The sequence below is a fragment of the Bufo gargarizans genome, chromosome 3 (genome assembly GCF_014858855.1).
Source record: "Bufo gargarizans isolate SCDJY-AF-19 chromosome 3, ASM1485885v1, whole genome shotgun sequence".
Taxonomy (NCBI): Eukaryota; Metazoa; Chordata; class Amphibia; order Anura; family Bufonidae; genus Bufo; species Bufo gargarizans.
This window is the reverse complement of record NC_058082.1, coordinates 392,007,173-392,019,279: the sequence shown is the minus strand read 5'-3', so window position 1 is coordinate 392,019,279 and position 12,107 is coordinate 392,007,173. Positions and strand designations below refer to the sequence as shown.

Genomic DNA, 12,107 nt, shown 5'->3' with positions numbered 1-12,107 from the left:
GATTTTACTGTGAAATATTTTATATTGCAAAGAGCGATTTTAGTTGTTTGTACACAATGCACTGACACATATTATTCATTATAAGTGTATAATATATACCATTACTATCCACAGTGCTTTCCCCAATTGATTCAAGATTAAATTAGACAACGCCAGTTTTTCTTTTTTTTTATATATATATATATATATATATATATATACATACACACACACACACACACACACACACACACACATACATACACACATACAGAGCACATGTATATGGTAAGAGGAGGGGTATGAAGTCCAGTATGTGCGGCTTTAAACACTGATGTACTGTATGTGATCACATAACAATTATTGACTGCTACAAGAAGTATTACTTGTACTGCTCGATATCTTAACCTGAGAAGCCATCTTTATGGATAATCTTCATCTGCTTCACAATGGTGCTCTTCCCTGATTCCCTGGCCCCCAGCAGCAGCTTGACATCCTTGGCCGCGCTGATCCCATCCTCCTTCAGGTTCCTCTCTGTTTGCTTCTCTCCAGCTCAGCTTAACCGCCTCCGGACCGCCTAACGCAGATGTGCGGTCCGGAGGCGGTAGCGCTGCGCACATCGACGCATATACGCGTCATCTCGCGAGATGACGCGCTATGCTGCCCGCGCATGCGCAGTTCGGGCCGGCATTTCGAAGAAGACCATTTCGTCATCAGCTTGCCAGCCAATGATCGCGGCTGGCAAGCTGATGATTTTCAAAAAAAACAATCACAGCGCCAGATAACAGATCATATTTGTAAATATGATCTGTTATATGGCTGCCTGCTCCTCTGCTGGTTCTTTTCGTCGGTTGGATCCAGCAGAGGAGCAGGCTTCACAGTGAGTACACCAAACACTACACTTTAGCCCCAGATCACCCCCCTGAACCCCAATTAACCCTTTGATCACCCTTTTGTCAATCACTAGTGAAAGGAAAAAAGTGATCAGTGTAAACTGTCACTTTTTTTTTTTCACTGGTATTGACCGTTAGGTTTTAGGTATAGTTTAGGTCCCTTGGTTAGGTAGTTAGCGATCAGTTAGCGCCCAGCCCACCGCACCGCAGTCCGTTATTCGCTGATTAGCGTATCGCTAATCAGCATTTGTACTTTTATAGTATCTGGAAGTGATCAAAACTGATCACGGTCAGATCTATAATAGTACTAGTGTCACTTTAGTTCGCCCTCCACCCAAAACGCAGTGTTTGCCTGATCGGTCGCCCACACGTGCGTTCGCCCACACCCGCCCCACCGCAGTGACAAAAAATTTTTGGGGGGGATCACTGCACATTCACTTTACACGCACTGCGGCGATAAAAGAAATCTGTTTTGATATTTTTTATCAACCGCAGCGGCCTCCGGTACTTCGCTAGCCTCCCCTTTGTAAGACAGGCTTGCTTTTTTTTTCTTGGTTAGTCTCAGGGAATAACCCTAAATTTAGTTGCCCAAAATGTCAAACAGGGGGTATTCCTCTGAAGAGGCCTACAGGCTTCTGACCCAGTCGGATGAGGAGTGGGAACCCTCATCTGATGAATCCAGTGGGTCAGAATACGAACCTGTAGAAAGCAGTGGCTCTCTGACCCAAAGTTCGGACGAGGAGGCTGAGGTCCCTGATACCACCAGGCGTACCCGGCCCCGTGTCGCTAGACCACAGGTTGCGCAGGATCCGCTTCAAGAGCAGCAGAGTGGGGCTGGTGCTGTCGGATTACGTGGTGAGGCATACACCAGCAGCCCAGCCCTCCCAGGACCTAGTAGCAGCACTGCCGTACAACCTGGTGAAGTAGCGAGCACCAGAAGGGCAGTTGAAGCTGGTACGGTGGCACGTGCAGTAGTGACCCCGTCGCAGCCACCGCAAAGACGTGCCCGTAGAGCCCCTAGAATCCCAGAGGTGCTGGCAAACCCTGATTGGCAGTCCCCAACTTCAGCCGCACCTGTAGTTTTCCCTTTCACTGCCCAGTCTGGAGTTCGGGTTGAGACAGCTCAGATCGGTTCGGCCCTGGGATTTTTTGAGCTTGTTCTTGACTGCGGAGCTTTAGACATAGTTGTGGCCGAAACAAACAGGTATGCCACACAATTTATCACCACTAACCCGGGAAGCTTTTATGCCCAGCCTTTCTGGTGGAAACCAGTCCAAGTTTCCGAAATTAAAACTTTTCTGGGCCTCCTCCTCAACATGGGCCTGACAAAAAAGCATGAATTGCGGTCATATTGGTCCACGAACCCGATTCATCACATGCCCATGTTCTCTGCTGCTATGTCCAGGGCACGTTTTGAGGCCATCCTGCGTTTCCTGCACTTTAGTGACAACACCGCCTCCCGTCCCAGGGGCCACCCTGCTTTTGACCGGCTCCACAAAATTCAGCCCTTCATAGACCATTTCAACCAGAAATTTGCAGATTTGTATACCCCAGAGCAAAACATCTGCGTAGACGAGTCCCTGATACATTTTACCGGGCGCCTTGGCTTCAAACAATACATCCCAAGCAAGCGCGCCCGGTATGGGGTCAAATTGTATAAGCTCTGTGAAAGGGCCACAGGCTATACCCACAAATTTCGGATCTATGAGGGAAAAGATCAGACCCTGGAGCCGGTCGGTTGCCCTGACTACCTGGGGAGCAGTGGGAAGACAGTTTGGGACTTGGTGTCACCCTTATTCGGCAAGGGGTACCATCTTTATGTGGACAATTTTTACACAAGTGTGGCCCTCTTTAGGCATTTGTTTCTAGAACGGATTGGCGCCTGTGGTACCGCGTGAACTAGTCGCGCGGGCTTCCCCCAACGGCTCGTTACCACCCGTCTTGCAAGGGGGCAGAGGGCCGCACTGTGTAACGAAGAACTGCTCGCGGTGAAATGGAGAGACAAGCGTGACGTTTACATGCTCTCCTCCATTCACGCAGACACGACAATACAAATTGAGCGAGGAACCCGTGTCATTGAAAAGACCCTCTCAGTCCACAACTATAACCTTCACATGGGAGGGGTGGACTTCAATGACCAGATGTTGTCTCCGTATTTAGTTTCCCGCAGAACCAGACGCTGGTATAAGAAGGTGTCTGTATATTTAATTCAATTGGCTCTGTACAATAGTTTTGTTCTCTACAGTAAGGCTGGGAGAACTGGATCCTTCCTCAAATTTCAGGAAGAGATCATCGAGAACCTCCTGTACCCAGGAGGTTCCGTGGCCCCATCCACCAGTGTAGTTAGCCGTCTACACGAGCGACATTTCCCTAATGTCGTTCCTGGTACCTCAACCCAACCGTCACCCCGAAAAAGATGTTGTGTCTGTAGCAGGAGTGGAATAAGGCGTGACACCCGCTATTTCTGTCCTGACTGTCCTGACCACCCTGCCCTATGCTTTGGAGAGTGTTTCCGGAAGTACCACTCACAGGTACACTATTAGCATAGGGATCATCTCACCAGGACAGGCACACAGGGCTATTAGGGCCCATTCACTCACAGCTGCTGCAAACGTCTCCTTTCACATGGGACAAAGTGCATAACGCACTTCGCCACATCTTTGGGCGCTTTGCGCTTTGCACATTGACCCATGGGGAAGGAGAGGTTTGTTCTATAAAGGTAAAAAAACAAAAAAAAACAAAAAAAAAAACACCAGTAAGCAAAAAGGTTAATGTTCAGTTAAAAAAGTTAAAGTTTATATGTTCTGTTGCAAAGTTAATAAAATTATTGCGTTGCGGCCTGGTTTTTTCTTTTTTTTTTTTTTCTTTTTTTACCTTCCAGGTGGACCAACCGATCGACCAGCTGCAGCACCGATGTGCATTCTGACAGAAGCATTGCGCTGCTGTCAAATTACACACAAGTCGGTGTATGCGGCGCTGCAAGACGGGATTTTCTCCTCTGCAGTAACAGATATGTTTGCCGAGGCATACGAGCTGAGGAGGAGGCGGCGTTCCTATGCTTTGGCAAACACTTTGTATATATATATATATATATATTTATATATATATATAAAAAAAAAAAAATCCCGGCAATGATTTATTCATCCACATCGATTGATGTGAATGGAGAAATCTGGTTTGCCAGGGCATACGAGCTAAGTGGGTATGGATGTAGGGCGGAGCTCCTATGTCCTGGCAGACGCCTTTCCCCTCCATTTTTTTTTTTTTTGGGCAGAGATTTTTTCATCCACATTGATCGATGCGAATAAAGAAATCTGTGCCGTTCATTTTTTTCTTTCAGCCCAGAGGCTGAACGGAAAAAAAAATCTCATTACCTGGATGCTCAATATAAGGAGGATAGCAGAAACTCCTAATGCTGGCCATACATGTAATGATTGCGGAGACCCTCAAATGCCAGGGCAGTACAAACACCCCACAACTGACCCCATTTTGGAAAGAAGACACCCCAAGGTATTTGCTGAGGGGCATATTGAGTCCATGAAAGATTGAAATTTTTGTCCTAAGTTAGCGGAAAATGAGACTTTGTGAGAAAAAAAAAAAAAAAAAATCAATTTCCGCTAACTTATGCGAAAGAAAAAAAAATTCTATGAACTTGCCAGGCCCCTCATTGGATACCTTGGGGTGTCTTCTTTCCAAAGTGGGGTCACATGTGGGGTATTTATACTGCCCTGGCTTTTTAGGGGCCCTAAAGCGTGAGAAGAAGTCTGGGATCCAAATGTCTAAAAATGCCCTCCTAAAAGGGCACCTTTGCGCATCTAGGCTGCAAAAAAGTGTGACACATGTGGTATCGCCATACTCAGGAGAAGTTGGGGAATGTGTTTTGGGGTGTCATTTTACATATACCCATGCTGGGTGAGAGAAATATCCTGGCAAAAGACAACTTTTCCAATTTTTTTATACAAAGTTGGCATTTGATCAAGATGTTTATCTCACACCCAGCATGGGTATATGTAAAATGACACCCCAAAACACATTCCCCAACTTCTCCTGAGTACGGCGATACCAGATGTGTGACACTTTTTCGCAGCCAAGGTGGGCAAAGGGGCACATATTCCAAAGTGCACCTTTCGGATTTCACGGGTAATTTGTTACACATTTTGATTGCAAAGTTCTTCTCACACATTTGGGCCCCTAAATTGCCAGGGCAGTATAACTACGCCACAAGTGACCCCATTTTGGAAAGAAGACACCCCAAGGTATTCTGTGAGGGGCATGGTGAGTTCCTAGATTTTTTTATTTTTTGTCGCAAGTTAGTGGAATATGAGACTTTGTATGAAAAATAAAAATAAATAAAATCATCATCATTTCCCGCTAACTTGTGACAAAAAATAAAACGTTCTATGAACTCACTATGCCCATCAGCGAATACCTTAGGGTGTCTACTTTCCGAAATGGGGTCATTTGTGGGGGTTTTCTACTGTTTGGGCATTGTAGAACCTCAGGAATCATGACAGGTGCTCAGAAAATCAGAGCTGTTTCAAAAAGCGGAAATTCACATTTTTGTACCATAGTTTGTAAACGCTATAACTGTTACCCAAACCATTTTTTTTTCCCCAAACATTATTTTTTTTTTATCAAAGACATGTAGAACAATAAATTTGGCGAAAAATTTATATATGGATGTCGTTTTTTTTTCAAAATTTTACAGCTGAAAGTGAAAAATGTCATTTTTTTGCAAAAAAATCGTTACATTTTGATTAATAACAAAAAAAGTAAAAATGTCAGCAGCAATAAAATACCACCAAATGAAAGCTCCATTAGTGAGAAGAAAAGGAGGTAAAATTCATTTGGGTGGTAAGTTGCATGACCGAGCGATAAACGGTGAAACGGTGAAAGGAGTGTAGTGCCGAAGTGTAAAAAGTGCTCTGGTCATGAAGGGGGTTTCAGCTAGCAGGGCTGAAGTGGTTAAATAATTATGTACCGTATTTTTCGCCCCATAAGACGCACTTTTTCTTCCCCCAAAATGGGGGAGAAATGCCCCTGCGTCTTATGGGGCGAATGCGTGCAGTTTTACATCGCTGGCAGCGATGTATCAGTGAGCGGGGACTCGGGGAGGGTCTGGGGGCTGGCAATAGCGGCGGGGCGGTGCAGTCAGTGTAGTATAGCACCGCCCCGCCGCTCCAGTATACTAATATAAGATGTAATTTTCAAATAATAGTTATTAAACTTGCCCCCTTAGTCTTATTACTAACTTACATCCTAATCGCGGCAGTAGAATACAGGGCGGGCGGCAGCGTAACTCTTGTCACGTGCCTGCGCCGCCTACTTTATGAATGAAGCAGGCGGCGCAGGCAAGTGACGTCAGTAAGAGACGCGCTGGCCGCCCGTCCTGCCTGCCTGTACTTCTACAGCAGCGATTCGGATGTAAGGTAGAATAGGACTGAGGGGGCTTGTTTAATAAGTATAAATTGAATATAACATCTTATTTTAGTATACTGGCGGCGGGGGCGATCTGTGGATGGCACAGTTATGGGCTGGGGGGGGGGGTGTCTGTGGATGGCACAGTTATGGGCTGGGGGGGGTCTGTGGATGGCACTGTTATGGGCTGGGGGGGGGGTCTGTGGATGGCACATATATAACAGTGCCACCCACAGATCCCCCCCCAGCCCATAACAGTGCCATCCACAGATTCCCCCCCCCCGTAACATTGCCATCCACAGATCCCCCTGTAATAGTGCAAGCCACAGATGCCCCCCTTAACAGTGTCCGTCATCCACAGATCCCCCCATAACAGTGTCCGTCATCCACAGATCCCCCCATAACAGTGTCCGTCATCCACAGATCCCCCCCATAACAGTGTCCGTCATCCACAGATCCCCCCCATAACAGTGTCCGTCATCCACAGATCTCCCCCATAACAGTGTCCGTCATCCACAGATCTCCCCCATAACAGTGTCCGTCATCCACAGATCCCCCCCATAACAGTGTCCGTCATCCACAGATCCCCCCATAACAGTGTCCGTCATCCACAGATCCCCCATAACAGTGTCCGTCATCCACAGATCCCCCACATAACAGTGTCCGTCATCCACAGATCCCCCCCATAACAGTGTCCGTCATCCACAGATCCCCCCATAACAGTGTCCATCATCCACAGATCCCCATAACAGTGTCCGTCATCCACAGATCCTCCACATAACAGTGTCAGTCATCCACAGATCCCCCACATAAGTGTCAGTCATCCACAGATCCCCAGTAATAGTGCCATCCAGAGACCACCATTCGTTCCAAACCCACCAAACACACAGCACACCTTTTGGTTAAATTTTTTTTTTCTTATTTTCCTCCCCAAAAACCTAGGTGCGTCTTATGGGCCGGTGCGTCTTATAGGGCGAAAAATACGGTATATTGATTATATAAACTTTTTATATTAATAAACTATTATTGCAATTGACTTTTTCCTGTGTGACGCCAGATATTGAGCACGGGTTTAAACCTTCTTATCCATTTATTCGTTACTGACTGGGTGAATCAGACCAAACCCTATGAGAGCCAATCAGGGGCAGTCCCCAAGTAATTAAGGTTAATTGCTCATGACAGGTTGTCAAAACACTGGTTTCATATTTGTTAACAAGGCAATTAACCTTAATTACCTAGGGACTGCCCCTGATTGGCTCTCATGACCGTAGGAAAATGTAATGTGAATGACCAGGGAAGGGCATGTGACTCCTTCACCCAATGAAAACGCGCCTCCAGGGTATGTAAGGACCAGCCAGAAAATAAAATGCCAGTCCCCTTTATGTTTAAAACCGAAATACTGTCCTTTTTTTTTTTTTTTTTTTTTTTAATTGACCCTTGATGTTCTGGAGCATCCCCCTGACCTCCAGTCCGACTGCACATTAACCCTCTCACCCCCTTTCCCTTTAAAATAAATATAGGGGACAGGGCAAACTTCATATATATATATATATATATATATATATATATATAAATATACACATTTATATACGGTATATATCTATAACATATGAGCAGAGAGTGTAGAGGCTCACCCGTCTATTGGTACGGAGAAGCTGCATAGGGTTTGGTCTGATTTACCCAGTCAGGAAGGAATAAATGGATAAGAAGGTTTAAACCCGTGCTCAATATCTGGGGTCAATCAGGAAACAGTCAATTGCAATAATAAAACTAGTTTATTAATATAAAAAGTTGATATAATCAATATTAAAAAAATGAAAAATGTGAAAAAAATTAGAAAATGAAAACAATGATAAAGTGAATAAAAAAATAAGGCAGCAAAGTTAATGTACTGTAGCAGCGAAATTCATAGAGCAATATCTCTCATGGGGCTGGTCCAAATATCTACAAATAATTCCTTATAGGCGTTATGGATTCATAAATTGATATCTCCTCTGTTAATTAATGGTTATTATATAATCACATACAGTTCATCCATATTTAAAATATAGTGTTCGCTGTATAATATTCGTAATGCTTCCTGAATCAGACAAAAATTGTTATTTGATCACATGCAGCACTGGTTTGCTTCAATTTATAATCTAACCCCTCAAGAATGTTGTATTGTAATACACTGCGTGAGTATACCACCTTCCAGGAATAATCAGATAATTGATACTCTGTTACATATTCATTTTTTACTGAGCAGCTATTATACAACATTGTACAGTGAATTTCACACAGTATAATTCAGTGAATACTATGCCTTAAAGGGCTTCTGTCACCCCATTAACTTTTTTTTTTTGTGCTTGCTTATAATCCCTACACTGCGATTTATGGCTACATGATCTAATTAATCATTTTGGTCCTGTAGATTTTGAAAAAAACATGCTTTTAAAATATGTAAATTACCTTGCTACCAGCAAGTAGGGCGGCTACTTGCTGGTAGCAGCCGCATCCTCCGATCCTAATGACGCCCCCTCCACATTGTGATTGACAGGGCCAGGGAACGGAATCGTTCTCTGCTGGCCCTGCCTGTTTGCATTCAAAATCTGGCGCCTGCGCCGCGGCCGTACCTGTCTTCAATTGGCGCAGGCGCACTGAGAGGCGGCCGCTCGCTCAGCCGCTCCATCCTCAATGCGCCTGCGCCGGGTGTAGATGTGATGTCATCGGCGCAGGCGCATTGAGGATGGAGCGGCCGAGCGAGCGGCCGCCTCCTGAACGGATTACGCTCCATTCAGAATGCATGGGGATATGACGGATCAGTTGTTTTCCGGCATAGAGCCCTTTTGACGGAACTCTATGCCGGAAAACAAAAACACACTTTTTGATTTGAATTGCTTTGTTGCCGATTATCTACCAAATCATCTGTACGTGTAAAAGGACCCTTATGCAATTTTTAGAAGCACACTACACGTGCAGTGTATGAGAAATCCTTCACATAGCATAAGTTTCTACAATATTTACCAGCAGGACTACCAGCAGGGAATCTTCCTTACATCATAAACAGCCTTCCCCAATCCCAGCTAAACTCCTCCCCTTTTCACTGTAAAGGATGTGGCCATCACAAGAACCTATATCACATACTCTCCCAATCCAAATACAAATTTTTTTACCAAAATCTTTACCTACCCAAGACTTTAAAGCAAGTCAGGGAAGCCGCTGAGCAGATTCCAGAGATTTCAAAGACTACATTGTACCACTAGATGAGTAATTGTTCATTCGTAGTTGTGTTGTGTAGTTGTCACTAGGCCCTACTGTAAAGATGCACATATCTATATCCTTAGAGGCACAGTAATTATTTAATGAAGAAGTAATTATTTTAAATGTGAAATTCATTGCATGTTTTATACTTCTAAAGGAGGAATATTCGGCAGAAGGGCTTGAATGGTCTTTTATTAGTTACCAAGACAATAGGCGCTGTGTGGAGCTTATCGAAGGAAGTCCAGTTAGTGTTTTTTCTTTGCTAAATGAGGTATGTAAGTACTGAACAACACATTGCTTTATATATGCCGCATCAGTTTATGTTGACTTACATGATTGTGGTGCTTTCAGTGTTTCACATACTGTAATATAACAGAAGTTTTTGATAATGAAATTAAGCCCTTAGGGTCCATTCACACGTCCTGTTTTTTTTCATCCTGAAAAACGGTCCGTTTTTTGCGGATCCGTTGTTCCTGAAAATGTTTCCGTATGTCATCCGTTTTTTGCGGATCCGCAAAAAACGGGAGCATGTATATATTTCAATAATCAAATAAAGTTGTTTGGATTTCTTTGAAAAAAAATTGAAAAAAAAAAAAAAAAAAAATTTGTTATGTGTTTCCAGGAACGGAATCCGCAAAAAACGGATGACATACGGAATGACATCCGAATGTCATCCGTTTTTTGCGGATCCATTGACTTTGTATTGTACCAGGATCCGATTTTTCAGGACAAGAATAGGACATGTTTTATATTTAAACGGACATGCGGAACGGAACAACGGAAACGGACAGCACACATTGTGCTGTCCGATTTTTTCCAGGACCCATTGAAAATGAATGGGTCCAGATCTGGTCCTGATCTGTTCCTGAAAAAACGGAACAGATCAGGAAAGAAAAAACGGACGTGTGAATGGACCCTTATGGTGTAAAGAACATCATCAATATTGCCCCTTGAGAATATTGAATGAAATATGTTTTTTTTTTTCATATTTGCAGAAATTCTGTGCAGCATAAATAGTGTAAGATGTCTACCTATCTCTGTGTATGTAGATTAAAAGGTCGAAGTACTCATTAGTTGCTCATTAAGTCAACTTACCAAAATCTTTATCTTATGCGTATGGACACGCAACATGCCTGGTCTTTTGTTCCCATGATGAGCTGCTGCTAAGACTTATCTAGCACCGACTGGTTTAGACACTCTGATGTACAGCATTCCTACCTGACAGTAGGCTGCTCATTTAGTGAAGAAGACCTGCAGTTATCTTCTTCACAGTATGAGGATGAGGGATTGCTTGTCCCCATACAGAATCACAGTTTCTGAGCAGAAGATTGCTGTTTACACAGCACAATATGCTGCCCTGAAACAATAATTGGTGTGCCTACACCAATGACAGGATCACCCCATGAGCAAGCATTTCTACATTCATCATGTGATCAGTAGCACATTTAGACAGGAAGATTGTCAGGAACAAGCATTCAAAAATGGGAAATTTGGAGGGCACTCACTTATCTGTTGTTTATATTGATTAGACTATATATATCTATAAAGGATATTTTATTCAAAAGGAGCATACATATACAACACAAGTAAAATAGAATAAGATAAGAAAATCCCATAAAATCCAATTAAAACATGTTAACAAATTAAAAGAAAAACATCAGGGTCAAATGTCCATCACTCTATATGCCTATTGTGATAGGTATTGGGCACAAATAGTGTATACTAGGGCCCACTGCACTGTTAGCAACAATTGCTTAGGGTGCTCAATAGTATAACCTTAAGGATATAGATGGAGTATGGCAATATTACGTTGTACAAATAGTATCAAATATTCTTCTGTGTACACACAAAAAAATGGTCTGCTGAGTAGACATAAAAATGGTCTGCTGAGTAGACATAAAAATGGTCTGCTGAGTAGACATAAAAACGGTCTGCTGAGTAGACATAAAAACGGTCTGCTGAGTAGACCTATAAAAACGGTCTGCTGAGTAGACCTATAAAAACGGTCTGCTGAGTAGACCTATAAAAACGGTCAGCTAAGTAGACCGATAAAAACGGTCTGCTGAGTAGACCGATAAAAACGGTCTGCTGAGTAGACCGATAATTTAAATCTGACACAGATGAATTGATTATATAAAAAAAATAAAAAAATCTGTCATTTATATGTGTGCCTCAATGCTTTCTTTGGAGTCCGTTTCACATATGTATAAACCTCCTTGTAGATATAATATATCTGATCACCGCTGTTCCTTCACATAGCAATCATCGACACTTGATAAGTATTAGAAAAAGGGTAGATGGTTACATTACCAATACCTGTATGTGCCCGGTAAGACTCTATATTACCTGTGTGTAAATGGATCGCGGCACCTTTGCTGTCCGTAGTGGTTGCGCTGATCACGGCGTCCCACGTGTTGTCGGGATGCCAACACTTTCAGATCTCTGCTACTGATCACTTTTGAATTGCGGAGCGCACCTCTTCACTATGGATGGATATGGTTACATTAAATCCAGCTTGTTCTTATGGTACCAATCATGCATGTACTGTCTGCATCTCAAGTCAGACGCGTTTCG

At 43.4% G+C, this 12,107-nt stretch overlaps 1 protein-coding gene across 1 annotated transcript in view; it reads left to right on the top strand.

The window, feature by feature from the left end:
* The window catches only part of MYO19 (myosin XIX), an 833,713-nt gene that overhangs the window by 398,686 nt on the left and 422,920 nt on the right, over window positions 1–12,107 (top strand). The window contains exon 14 of the mRNA XM_044285692.1: window positions 9,691–9,804. Coding sequence (XP_044141627.1) covers window positions 9,691–9,804 — 114 coding nt within the window. The remainder of the gene's footprint in view (window positions 1–9,690; window positions 9,805–12,107) is intronic.